General features: G+C 34.8%; 5 protein-coding genes across 5 annotated transcripts in view; 2 read left to right on the top strand and 3 right to left on the bottom strand.

Annotated features, from left to right (window-relative positions):
• The window catches only part of LOC142985954 (uncharacterized), a 114,466-nt gene extending 110,891 nt beyond the window's left edge, over positions 1–3,575 (bottom strand). The window contains exon 1 of the mRNA XM_076134192.1: positions 3,309–3,575. The gene's annotated coding sequence lies outside the window, so the exon portion shown is untranslated. The remainder of the gene's footprint in view (positions 1–3,308) is intronic.
• A 525-nt stretch (positions 3,576–4,100) lies between these two features.
• Positions 4,101–6,298, top strand: LOC142985923 (pseudouridylate synthase TRUB2, mitochondrial). The gene is made up of 5 exons (XM_076134167.1): positions 4,101–4,295; positions 4,463–4,654; positions 5,018–5,234; positions 5,536–5,672; positions 5,985–6,298. Exons 1-5 carry the CDS (start codon positions 4,166–4,168, stop codon positions 6,233–6,235), a joined length of 927 nt encoding a protein of 308 aa, XP_075990282.1. The 5' UTR covers positions 4,101–4,165; the 3' UTR covers positions 6,236–6,298.
• A 227-nt stretch (positions 6,299–6,525) lies between these two features.
• Positions 6,526–7,277, bottom strand: Pa1 (PTIP binding protein Pa1). The gene has a single exon (XM_076134175.1). The coding sequence runs from the start codon at positions 7,146–7,148 to the stop codon at positions 6,693–6,695; it is 456 nt and encodes a 151-aa protein (XP_075990290.1). The 5' UTR covers positions 7,149–7,277; the 3' UTR covers positions 6,526–6,692.
• Positions 7,278–9,278: 2,001 nt separating this feature from the next.
• LOC142985915 (box C/D snoRNA protein 1) lies at positions 9,279–11,489 on the top strand. The gene is made up of 5 exons (XM_076134160.1): positions 9,279–9,452; positions 9,526–9,802; positions 10,082–10,400; positions 10,719–10,871; positions 11,147–11,489. Exons 1-5 carry the CDS (start codon positions 9,403–9,405, stop codon positions 11,479–11,481), a joined length of 1,134 nt encoding a protein of 377 aa, XP_075990275.1. The 5' UTR covers positions 9,279–9,402; the 3' UTR covers positions 11,482–11,489.
• A 241-nt stretch (positions 11,490–11,730) lies between these two features.
• LOC142985899 (nudC domain-containing protein 1) lies at positions 11,731–13,853 on the bottom strand. The gene is made up of 2 exons (XM_076134144.1): positions 12,513–13,853; positions 11,731–12,354 (listed from the first exon to the last, which is right to left on the bottom strand). The coding sequence occupies exons 1-2, from the start codon at positions 13,747–13,749 to the stop codon at positions 11,861–11,863; spliced, it is 1,731 nt and encodes a 576-aa protein (XP_075990259.1). The 5' UTR covers positions 13,750–13,853; the 3' UTR covers positions 11,731–11,860.
• Between the last annotated feature and the right edge of the window lie 13 nt (positions 13,854–13,866).

The following is a 13,866-nucleotide window of genomic DNA, read 5'->3' as shown; positions in this document are numbered from 1 at the left end:
TAATCCATGGTAGTTAACGTTTTATAAAGATGGTTTCTGGAGTAAACGGAAAGCTTTTGGAGTGAAAGAACTTGGTACTCCAGAAGATACAAATGCTGCTCACATCATACTAAGGCTGTATATGTTACTGTAAAAGCCCGAACGGTGGTAAATCCTAAGATTTTCCGGTATAACCTAAGATTTACCAACTCGCAATGGTAAAAGTCCGAACAATTCTTTTATTTCGAACTTTTACCTATATTCACTTGATGATGTCGAGATGTCGCCGGAGCCCCGCTTCGCGGGGCTCCTCCTTCTGGGTGGTTGAAAAAAAATAACCACGAAGGCTAAGGTGGGAGCTTCGCTTCGCTCGCTCCCACCTTAGCCTTCTAACCTAACCTACCCATGTCGCTTTGCCCAAAACTCCTTCTTTATAACTATGTCACAGTATATAATTATACCGTGAAATAGTTATAAACATAGTTATGAAGGAGGATTTTTTTATATATCGTAACATAGATTTTAAACTCTGGCTTGTTCGGACTTTTACCATTGAGAGTTGGTAAATCTTAGGTTTTACCGGAAAATCTTAGGAGTTACCACAGTTCGGGCTTTTACAGTAACATATACATAATCAATAGTTTATCCTTTAGTATGTTTGAGCTACACAAAATTCTTTAAATCGTGCCGATTCCAGAGGTGACAAGCATCCCAAAAAGGAGTAAAAATATTTAATTTTAAATCAAAAGCTACCGATAGATATCTCCTTCACAACGGACAAAATATTTAATCTCAAGCACCTGTTTGTAGCGTTCCAAATATTTATAATAAACATCAAAGACGGCTCAGCTTTGTTTGAAGACGGCGAGCATCTAAAGCTTGCTTGCGACATAATAAATTCCACCGTTCTGCCAAGCAGACCCTATTTGGCAGAATTTCTGCTACACACGAGAGATTAAGTACGCTCCGAGTCCCGCACTGTTACGTAACTATATTATGTATTACTAGGAAAATCTTAATATTAATAACATTCCTTCCCTAAAGACTCCTGTATGAGATTGCCTATTTATGTAAGCTGATATTTTAATCTTTAAACGGTTTACGATGTTGTTGGTTATTAAGTTATCATATGCTTAAAGATACCTTGCCTAAATATTTCTTCAGATTGACTCCCTGAGCAAGAGCTATATAGTACACTGAATTAAAACTACGACCAATAATTATACGTCTCGATCTAAAATGATTAGATGTTTCCGCAATAAAACTAAATAGCAATATTTAATAACTGCATATTGCTAAACTAGGTGACATCACCATACAGCAACCGTAGCTGCAGTTTAATGTAACCAACGAATATCAATACTGACGCAATACAACTTACAATATCAGTTTCAAAACAAAATGCGTAGATTCAATGTTTAATATTCGCAAATTACTTAATAATAGCAATGATAAGAGTGTGTAGTCCTGGCGTGACGTCACAAGACATCGGCCGCGGCGCACACGCAAGTGTTTGCGAAGGTGAACGTTTCACGTGTCAGCTGTAGCCACATACATATGTATGCGGTAATTAAGCCCGGCATGGTGGAAAACGTTGCATACATGATAACACACATACTTAAGTCTGTTGGTAAAAAATCTTAACTACTGATAAATATGTAAAGTTGCATTAGTCTGTACTTCTATTAGCAACATTAGAATAATTTAGTTTTTTTTTATCATTGATAACAAAAGGTAGTTTAGAAAACTTTACTAATGGATATTTCTATAGTATTAGAGCCTACTAAAATCATAGAATATGACATTAATTATGTTATATTATGTAATAGTTGGTATATATATACAAAAATAATCATATCTTTTCATTCAATTAAACTTGAGGTTGTGGTTTATTATCAATAAACCAATAATAGTATAATAATCATTTACTTTACATTTGCTGCTACAGATAAATTAATGATTACTTTATAATACTGTTTCAAAATATTACAATTTAAAACTCAAGGATAATTCACTTATAACTTTATTGAAAAACTTCCTATTCTCTGTCTTTCATCAATTAACATTAAATTGTTTCATAATTTGATTTTTTTCCTGACATACAGTTTCTGTAAGACAAAGACCTTTATTTTGAATGGACACTGCCATTTTGACTGTGATTTTGATGCCTAAATACCTAGGAGCTTTCTGATTTTAATTAAAACATTTCATAACTATACACATAATATATCCAGCGTCCACTCTGATAACTTCTACATGCCTAATATATCCTCTTCTTCACAAATGTTGCCTCATAAACATATAAATATCTTTACGAGACTAATTAAATAGTTGTTATAGAGATAAGTGCACCCCCTTAGTTTAGATTTTTACCACTTTTTGTCAACTTTGGTTTGACATGAAATATTATCATGTAACTAGGTAGTATAGTGTTGTGATAAAATAACATTTAACATATAAATTCAGATAGCATAATCAGTAAATAATCTAGAAATAAATAATAGCAGGAATATGATAAATATTATCAAACAATAACATTCCATTTAGAGAATAGACAATGAGTTAGGTAAAATAGTTTTCATTTTAGGATTATTATTGTTTTTTCTAGAGGATATGTAGAATTTAATGAAATATGTTTAGTTATATAGTTAAACTATTTTATTCTAATTAGAATATGCACTCAAGTTATTTTTTTATAAACAAACAATATTTTGTAAGGTGTTTGAGAATTTCCTTTTTTAAATAAGTAAATGAAAGTGATATAGATATCAATAACTTGGCAACAATTCACCTTCAAAAGTGATTTTTATTATTTATAATTACCTAGTTAAAAACTTTTGGCTTACAAACAGACTATAGCTGAATAACATCTAAATAAAGTTGTGAAATGATTTCATAGCAATCATCCCATACATGATTTGATTGCAAGGTTGTTACAGAGCTTACAATAGATACATTACGGTAAATAAATTCAGATATCCGTTACGAAATTTGTTATTCAAACGTGAGACCACCTCTCGCAACTCACTAACTCATACACTTTCTGTATAAAAACATTGCATTTTCTGGTTTACGAATACACTTTCCAACTGAGCGCTGTGTAAACAGAAAGCTCTAATGGATTAGGAAGTAAACAGTAACGACACACGCAATTAATTGGCACAATGCGAGTACGTTCCCATGCACTGCGATGTGGAGAAGTGGTCGCGACAGCCTGGCAATGCCACGGCGCGCTCGAATTACACGCAAAACGACCGCCGCATCGCCACAATGAGCCCCACAACACAATATTTAGATATATCGAACAGTTACAGATAAGTATCACTTACCAACAACAAGTTTCTCATGAAATACACCGACTGAGTTTGATGGTATGCGAACACCTACACAAAAAATCTGTTCCACTGCTTACAACTTGTAAAAATTAAACACTAAACTTGCACTATGGTCTATAATGCACGAAGGAAGATATAATTTCGGAATGAACACAATCAAACTGTACACGGATGCAGTCTCTCGCGATTAGCCAACGAATTGTTCTCCATCAATCGGCCATTGCACGACACCACAGACTAACAAGTCTGTCGTCATCGTGTCGGCTGTCGTTCCTTTTTCTTTTTTATTTTACCGGTCAAAATTTATCATTTCTACTACTAAAGTTAAAAAACAGGAGTGACTTTCGTCTCTTGAGTATGGATCGCTGACCGAGCCCTTTTCGCCGTTCTTTATTTAATACGTCTATAATAAATTTCCTTAATCACAGAGTTTTTTTTATCCAATTTTGGTCAAGGTTTATGTTAAAGTATTAGTGAAGGGATGCATGTAAAATGTATAATTTCTACCAAAATAGAAGCTTTTCGATTTCTGTCACAATCGTATTCGGCTATTTTGACATTAAGAATGTATTCACAAAGATAGCTGGTAATTCCAAATAAAATGTTTAAGGGGTTTTAATACTTTTAATACAACGTTGTTACTTGAAATCCCACTATCAAATTTATTTGTAGTTTAGGTAGCTATATACCTATTAAATAAGAATATCTAATCACAAACGTCTCAAAACCATTTTGGGTTGAGGCGACTACTAACATTCTTCATAAACGCTAGCTTACAATGTTTTGCTTTGGTTTGACATTTTACAGCTGAAGGAAAATAATGTGATAATTTCTATCAAAATACTTTGTTTATGAAAATGGTGAAGTTTGTGAATGCATCATCAGCTTACAGGGCTTTAAATGGTTTAATATGTGTGTATAAACCACCTCGGGTACCTGTTAAACAAGTTCAACATATAATTAAAACGAATCTTTGTAGAGGTTAGTTTTATTTATTTACTAAGTTTCTTTATTATTTGTTAATGAAATATCCACTATCTAAACCTACTGTCTATTGAATTAAATAGGAGCGGTAGTTACTAAACAATTTAATATTAATATAGACTTATTAAGTACAATAGATAATATTATTTAATTTTATTTTTCAGATCTAAATGCGTTACCAGATGATCCCATAGAGGATAGAGTCGAGATCATAGGTTCAACAAATAAGCGAATGAAAGTGAAGGTGGTTCCCAACTTAGCTGACCACCCTTTAGTATGTGGCCCGAGGTATTTGAATGAAGACTTCAGATGTAGCTTTGCAACACATCTAGGATTATTTAGCAGTGGAGTATTGTGTGAGTGGTATATGATTTACTATTTCTTTGTTAATCTATTTCTGTGTCTTGCTGTGAGTAAGAACTTTGGTAGTTTATTAATTCCAGCCAAGTGTATCAGTAAAAAATCCAACTGTACTTGTTCCTTACTGATCATATACATAAGATCATCACATTAGACTTTCGTTTTAAATAACTATCAATCTTATTATGATCTACAGTAGTGTACATAACAAGAATTATTATAAAATTCCAGAGTATGTAAATAATGTTAATGTAATGTGAATAAGAAGAAACCTAATTTTGAGAGAGATCTTATTAGTAAGTTAATGTCTTAAAAAATATATTACAGTAAATTTTTACAGTTATCACCTTCATTTTCAGTATTAGGTTTAAATGAGGGCACTAAGCTCACTTACCACATACACGTTGGTCGACCGACACGGGCATTCAAAGTACACGGTCAGTTGGGCAAGGCTACAGACACATACTTCTGGAACGGCAAGACTATGGAGCGAACTACATTCAACCACGTCACTAGAGAGAAGATAGACAGAGTAGTAGCTCACATGCAGGCGGCACACCAGAAGACTATGTACCAGTTAGTAATGTTATATCTATCTATACTTGACTTTGAAATAACATAATTTACAAATAGTATGATGCATCATTTAACACTTTTAGTTTGTTAAAGTTTTTTTGGCCTGTGCAGACAAGGGACCCTTGTCCACAAACAAAGTCCCTGAAACACTAATAAAGTAAACTAAGTACAGTACTTTCAGCATGATGAAGGAAGGAAAGTATGTCAAAAATTATCCTTGTTTGTGTACCTAGCCCTAAATCTTTGTTTTGATCAAGCTATTAACAGAATTTAGCTTAAAGTGAATATCTCTTTGTCACAGGATGTCTGGTCTCCACATGGAGTCACAGACCACATATGAGCTGGCATCACAGGGTCTCATCAGGCCGGCCAACAACAAACTTCCAGTTATCTATGGTATCAAATGTGTTCACTTTGAACCACCAAACTTTACTTTAGGTAAGAACAATATACATACCTTTACATAGTACTAAATAATAATTACAATTAAATAGTTGTGAATATGAAAGTTTGGCGAGGTTTCACATTCATGATAAGTATCAGATGAGTTGAAAGGAATTGTGAGTCATTTTTTCATAATATATTTTCTGTCACCTTAACTGGCTGATAGATAATATAATCTACCATTTATTTATAAACTAAAAAACCAGAGAAAGATTTTTTGAAAGTTATTTAGCTCAATATTAACTTTATATTACTGCCAAATATAGACTACACTAATTAATACTAAAACCATACTTAATTTTTCAGAAATCCAATCAGTAAATGAATATGACAAATACCTATGGACCCTCATCCATGACTTAGGAGTCCAGCTGAAGTCTTCGGCCTACTGCACAGCAGTACAGTGCATCAGACAGGGCAAGTTTGACTTAGAACATGCTTTGTTGAGGAAGCACTGGACATTACAACACATTGCTGATAACATGGAAACTTGTAACGAGTTGCTAGATGAGAATATTCAGTTGTTGAATCCAGAGTCTGCTATTCTGTCTGCTTAGTTATTAATAAGAAATGTATTGTATAGTGTATTATATGCTAAGTTAATATAGATTTAACATGTTCTATTTTGCTTTATTTAAGTACAATATTTGCCAGTAAATAACAATTAATTAGTTATTGTCTTCCAATGTCACAAATTTCTCAGTCAACTGGCCATATGCAAGAAATCATAAAATAAAATGGTGACAGTTTTACACAATAAATATTGAAATAAATTTTGTCAAGTCCGATGTTAATTTTAAATGCTTAATTCAAGAAGGAAAATAATGATAAAGAGAAAACCAAAGAACACCTAACAAAAAATTGTTTATTGTCTTATTTCAATAAAACAATTGCACTTCCTCACAATCCTTCTGTAGGAGACAAGTCACTATCAGTAGATACACCAGCAGTCTATAATCACTCACACTAATCATGTTCAGGGTAAGTGATGACAGGCAGCAGTAAGTACATCTCTCAGCTGCCACTCGACGTGGGAGTCGAAGGTGATGTGTTAGCCTGCTTCTCCATCTGCTCTATCCTCTTGTGCCTTATCATATTAGACAAAATACCGTCAAAAGATGTAGTCTTCTTCTTCGCTGACCCTCTAAGAGTGTCCTCCCCTTCCCTCCGCACTCGTAACCTCAAAGAATTCACTTCATCCATAAAATCAAAGTCTGACTTCTCTTCTCTGATAGGCGAAACAGGAATTTCTGGCTGATTTTCTTTACTTACAGGCACAGGGGATGGCGGCCGCCTCCCAGGGCACTTCCACTCTAATGGTAAAGTCCCACTTTTGTCTAATGCTTTATAAAGATCCTCCAATTCGGCTGGATCCGGCATCCAGTTTTTGCCAATGAAATTGCCCGTTTTCGACAACTCGTCGTCTGAACACGGTAAGTCCCAGTCATCACCTTGTAGCTCAGTCCCCATGGTTTCAAATAGTGTGTGCTTTCAAGAGACAAAACCCCAAAATGCTGATATAATTGTATTTCTTGTCGAATGTTTTGATTTTATTGACGTATTTGACGCCTTGTCGGTGTTGACAGCTGACAACAGGCAAAGCTTTTGGCGTTCCTTTTTACGCATTAAACTGTCTGATTCAGCTCACTATTATCTCACCTCTCTGTAAAATGACAGTGGTATAATCAGGTGTCATTATGTCAAATGTCAATGTTGTTACCGGTATATTGTTGAGTAGTGACCTGTTTTTGTTTATATTTGTGTTATTGTAAATAATTTATTTCTAGCCGTAACTTGTAATGTTTAACAAAATTGATAAACAATAACTTGCAGCATTTTCGGAGTGAAAGGATAATTATTTAGATCACATAATGTACTTTAGCGACGACAGTGACAGTGATTTGGAGGCTCTTCAACAGTTATCTGATTGGGATACTACGGACAGCGAGGAGTTGCAGCAAGGGTCTGAACAAGCTTCTGATGATGAAGAGGAACAGCCGAGATCCCCAAGCACCAACACTAAAGAGGCACAGTTAAGATTACAACCCACTTCTGACAGTGAAGAGTTACAATCAAAGCCACAAAATTCTGGGGATAAGGAGTTAAGACCTCAGCCACGACGCCCTTCAGGAGGTGAAGACTTACAACCAAAGCCATCAAAAATAAAAAGAGTAAATTATATGCAGAGTCTAGATGATTTTGAGTTTACCTTCAGGTTTAGGCTTACAAAAACAGTATTTGAAAAGTTATTGACTGAAATCATGCCTATCGTACGAGTGACTTCAACACGGTAAGACATACTTTGTCTTAGAGAATGTGATAAAGTAGTAATGCTATATTTTCTATATATTTTTTATGGGTCTGTTTATTTCAGTATATTTTCTATTCCAGGAATCATGGAGTATCTCCACTTCATCAACTCCTACTGACACTGAGGTTTTATGCAGCAGGAACTATGCTAGCATCTGTTGCAGACTTTGTTGGAGTCTCAAAGTCAACAGCCAGCAGAATATTACGAGACATGTCGGCAGTTATCTCTAGTTTATATGATAAATATATATTTATGCATTTGGAAGGAGTAAAAAAGTTTGAAGAAATAGCAAAATTTCCTAAAGTTCTTGGAGTAATAGATTGCACACATGTTCCTATACAGTCACAAAGTATGTATAAATGAAAACAAGTTGAAATAAATGGATCCTTAAAATAATAATAACTTTAAACTTAAGATTTTTTGTAGGACATGATATAGGAGAGGAGTATAAAAATACCAATGGCTACTTTTCTTACAATGTTCAAGCTGTGTGTGATGCAGATTTTAAATTTATGAATATGGTTGCCAACTCACCAGGCTCCACCCCTGATGCAACCATATTTCAGAAGTCTATTATCAAAGGTATATAATGTAACACATTACTTATTTATGTACATTTCAATATATTTGTAACTTTAAAAAATATTTTTTTCTAGATCAATGTGATGTTGGTCAGTTTGATGGTCATTGGCTACTTGGAGATAATGCATACCCAAACAGGTCTTATTTGTTAACTCCTCTGTTAAAGCCATCTAGTAAAGCTGAACATAAGTACAATGAGGCTCACAGAAAAACCAGAAGTACTATGGAAAGGTGAACTATGATTTAGAAATAATTCAGACTTTATAGATAATATTGTATGAATAAAATTTTAAATTTATGTTATGTTTTTCTAGAACATTTGGGCTCTGGAAGCGACGTTTCCCTGTAGTAGCAATCACACTTCGCGTCGCGTTACCTGTTATTCAGACAATAGTAATAGCTACTGGAGTGCTACATAATATTTGTAGGGACAATAACATTGAAGATATACCTCCAGAAATCGACTTGCCTTTAGTTGCAGATGATCATAGTGAAAATTTACTAAATATTGATCTTGAAGACCTACAGCCTAGAACTGAATTAATCAAGAATTATTTTAAATAATATAACATATTGGTAGTATAAGAAAATAAAACTTATGTACTCATCCTATTTTATTACAAACCTGATGTGTAGTAGACTAGAAACAGTAATCCAGAATTTGTTAAAACAAAAAAAAAGATCGTACGCAGTGGCCAAGCGTAGATTGGAACGTTGAATAAGCTGTCAGTGTCAGACTGACACCGCAACGGATTCTCTCCCACGTGAAGTTGACATTTGGTGTAAGTTTGTAAATAATCCGATAGAAAAGCAAAATATCAGGAATTAACCATGTCCTCTTCATCAAATAGCGATTCAGACCATGAAAATGATATATGCAGGTAAGAACTAACTTATTTCTTGTGTGTAAAGTAATTTTCTTGAGATAAATATTAATTTCTAACCTCATTATAGACTGGGCGATTGTGAAGTGTGTGGAGCAAACAAAGCCAAATACACATGTCCAAAATGCGAAGTAAAGACGTGCAGCCTAGACTGCGTGAGGATACACAAGAAGGAGTTAGAATGCGACGGTATTAGAGACCGCACGAAGTTCATTAGGATCAAAGACTTCACGGACACAGACTTGTTGAGTGACTACAGATTACTGGAAGAATGCGCGCGGTTCGTGTATGGCGTTAAAAGAGATGAAAAGAAAAAATACACGAGGATTGAGAAGGATTTACCTGTTGTAAGTACAGACTAGGAAACCATGGTCTTTGTGCTTGATTTCTGAACTTGAAACTATTATATAGGTATAATAATGTATTGTGGATCACATTACACATGACATTGTATTTGATCAGTATCCAAGGCAAACTGACTGTATACATTATTCACTGTTCAATGGATGGAATCTTTAACACATCATTATATTATCAATTTTTGTAATATACTTTCATGGTAATTACAATACAATGTTCTTTCTTTCTACGATTTTACTAATCAAGCTTCCTTATAATCATTCCAGCACTTATACAAACTGAAACTAGCAGCGCGTCAAAGAGGCATCGTACTACAGTTCCTAGCACAAAACTTCACACGTCACAAGGCCAACACAACCAGATACAATTACAAAACAAACATAATTAACTGGCGAGTAGAATGGCTATTCCCAAACGTAGACTCTGATCCACTGAAGTTTGTAGATGAACGATGTCCAGAACAGAGTAGACTGTCGGAACTGCTGGACAAGTATTTAAACCCTGATGCTTCACCGTTTGAGGGATCTAAAGCTTTGACATATTATAAGTCTGTGGGCTTTAGTGGAGTTAAGATTTTGATGAGAGGTATGTAGTATCATTTCATTTCATTTGACATCTTCATCTTTTTATTTAAATTATTAAATTGCATTGAGTATATTTGTAGTTTTCTAGTTCCTATATGCATTAAAATCTCAAAGAATTGAGGTAGGATTGTTTGTCTACTCAACAATAGCATGAGTTATATCTAGGTAGATGACAAGGCTCAATGATATGATATTGAAACAAACTGTTTCCTCTCATTTCTTTTGCCCTTATCTTTTAGTTATTTTTCTATATGAAAACTAAAACCATTGTAAATGGTGTATGTTTGTGTTGTAATATAAAGTTGTGTTTCTATTGCAGCTGAAAAAGTGAGAGGATCTGCTAAGAAGTTCTTTGAGTTGGACCCAAAGGAGTCCTTGGCTGAGAACTTGTCAGGAAAGTGCATCATTGAGTTCCCCATCATCTTCATTGTGCTCAAAGACCATGCTTATAACTTTGAGATCATCACACCAGGTAATAATATTTTCATTGGAAAACCAGTACCTATTTGAATTGGTTCAATTTAAAACAATAGGAATTTCATGATGTATAAAATAAATTCTTGGGTTATAACTTATACTCCCATGATGGGAGCAAGGATAATATTTATCTAACACAGTACTTTAGGCTTTCCGAAAAATATATTTTCAAATACGAACCTGCAACCATTTACGTGGGAGGTGCCAACTTAAACCACTCAGCTGTCACTACTTAATCATTTATTAATTACAAAATTATTATTATTACAGAGGATGAATTTGAAACTGAAGACACACCAGAACCTAAGCAGGAAAAGCCTACAAACACTAGTACAAAAATTGACAACCCCATCTCCAATGGGGCGACAGCCAATGGACAGACCACAGATGTACACCAATCAGAACCTTCCCAACAATCTTCATACCACAGGAAGAGGCCTCGACAATTATTAACGGAAAAAATAGCTAAAGAAAAGAAGTTAGAAATTGAGAAAGAGTTGAAAGCAGAAAGAAAGAAGAAGCCCAAGAATCTTTTGTTTACTACTGGATATTCTTCTGAAGAGAGTTTAGATACTGGCAGTGAAGATGAATGGGTTAAAACTTAGTTATTTTAGGATATAACAAGTAATTATAAGCTTTAAAAAATATCTTAGTGTAAGTTTCAGTGCTTTTGAAGTTGGATTTCCTATCCAATAGATATGTATAACAAATGTATGAAAACAGCAGTAAAAATTCTATCTGATAAGTTAACCAACACTTATTGAGAAGAACTTACTGATACTTAATCAGTTCTAAATTGCTCTGAATCAAGTTGTTAATATAAAGTAAGTTTTAGCAAGTTTTCAAACTATTCTTAGCCTTTCAAATGCTGAAATACACCTATATAAGACAGTATGATTTCTATTGTTATAGCTGCTGTTAACAGTTTTGTTGTAAATATGTACAAATTAAAAGTCTTACTTATAAAATCATAACTTTATTAATTCACTGTATCTCTATAGCTATTAGTTTGGTTTCTGTTAGTATGAACAAGTATTCATTGGTTGCATTTATTCCTAACACTTCACCATACTTATCAATGTTGAACACATGTTGCTGTCCAATCTTTACATTCTTCATTGCACCACCGGTCCTTTTCCTCAACTGACTGTCTCCGTAACTGTCACTTTGGTAGATAAATATATGCTTTGATGCTTCACAAACAACACTGTATGAAAAGTTTGGAGGACATGTAACAAATTTGCGGTTCTGTTTTGATGATTGAACATAACCGAAGGCACTGAGTGATCCTTGATGTTTTACAGGCCATGTGTTTGAGTTTATTAGTTGTGCGTAAGGCTGCCAGATGCAAGCGTCAACGTCGTGACGTAGTGCAAGTGTGGGAACTTCTTGCGTTTCTATTCTGATGCTGAATAGGTACTGGTGGACGCTTAGTGGTGCACGATGTGTTATCTTGTGTGTTGTTGCGTCGAGTCTCACTAAAAAATAGGAAAGAAATTGAAAATTATTTCAGTGTTATAAATTTTAGGTGGATATATGAACATTTAAGTAATTACTACTTGATACAAGTATGGTTAAAATTTTAGAATTACAAATTGTTTCTTACTTTAAATTAAAAAATGTACAACCATCTTACCTAGCACAGTATCCTCTTCTGAAGCAGCATCACATTCCTCAAGATCCTGTGTAGAAAACCCTGGCACAGACTGGTCTGGTGTCACCTCAGTTTCGGCACACAAGTGCTCCAGTCTCCTGTGCACCTCCTCCACTAAGCTAGCATCCATGATCTGCTCTCCATTTGCATCCCCACCCTCTAACAAATCATCCCACAACATACTCTCAGACTTGGTCAGTAAAATATCTACCTGACCATTCTCTTGAACATTCCAAGTTGTCAGTTCACTGTCCACCTTATTCTTCAGTTTCCCATTCACAAATGCTTTGCCAGCATAACTTACTTTTATTAACAAAGGAGTCACACTCACATGCAGAAGCTTTTTGTTAAAATTAGCCTCAAGTTTCAAAGTTATAGTGATATCTTCTGTTGTTTGTAACCATGTGTAAATTATTGCTTTTGGTGCATCATTCACTGCATCAGTAACTTCCTTCTCAGAGTCTGATGTAAACTTGAACAAGTTGTCAGATGCAATATACAAGGCTGTACAACTAGTTTCTATGGCGGCATAATGAACAATACCTTTGCCTTGAACCTGTCTGAAAGATGTTTGCTTCCAACTTTGACCATCATTGTCAAATGTCACCCAAGTGAGTACTGAGTTGAAATGTGACTCATTCTGCTCTACTGATTGAAGAAGACAGTGTAATCTTTCAACACTATCTATTTCCTGAACTCTTGAGTCTACAATGATGAAATACTTTCCTGCACCTAGTACAAGACTGGATTCAACTGTTTGCCACGGCTGACACCTCGCCGCAGGTCTGTTTCTTGATCCCGTATCAATAATGTGCAGATACCCTGTTCCATCACTCACTAACGCCAAATTTGCTGACGGAAATGCCAAACAAAGGTTAAAATGACCAGATCGTCTCTCCTCGTGCGCTGGGACATCGTAAATCACATTGCTTTGAAATGATTTGTTTGTACTCTCGAACGATACGTGTCGCACTTGCTGTTCCTTATCAATATAGTAATAGTTCAACGAGTAGTCCCAGTAGTCGAGTACAAGGTGGTTATGAAGAGCAAACAGTTTAGCGTGAATAAAGGAGTACTGTACCTCATCAGGATATACTTTGTCAACCGGAGCCAGCAAATCAAACGTGTAATGTGGTAATGCTTGCAAGTTGAGTTTGTAACCTTCAAAATCGTAGTCCAAAAGACGCCGGTTTGGGTGAAGTTCAACTAGAGCAGACATGTTTTTGGTTTGCTTTATCAAAATACCTTCTTAAGTTTAGCGTAAGACGAGTTTATTTCGTGTATTTCGTGTTTCTTCGCCTGCTGTGCTATTTGTCAACAATAGTGACACTGACAG

Source organism: Anticarsia gemmatalis, chromosome 2, assembly GCF_050436995.1.
Source record: "Anticarsia gemmatalis isolate Benzon Research Colony breed Stoneville strain chromosome 2, ilAntGemm2 primary, whole genome shotgun sequence".
NCBI lineage: Eukaryota > Metazoa > Arthropoda > Insecta > Lepidoptera > Erebidae > Anticarsia > Anticarsia gemmatalis.
This window is presented reverse-complemented; position numbering and strand designations above follow the sequence as displayed.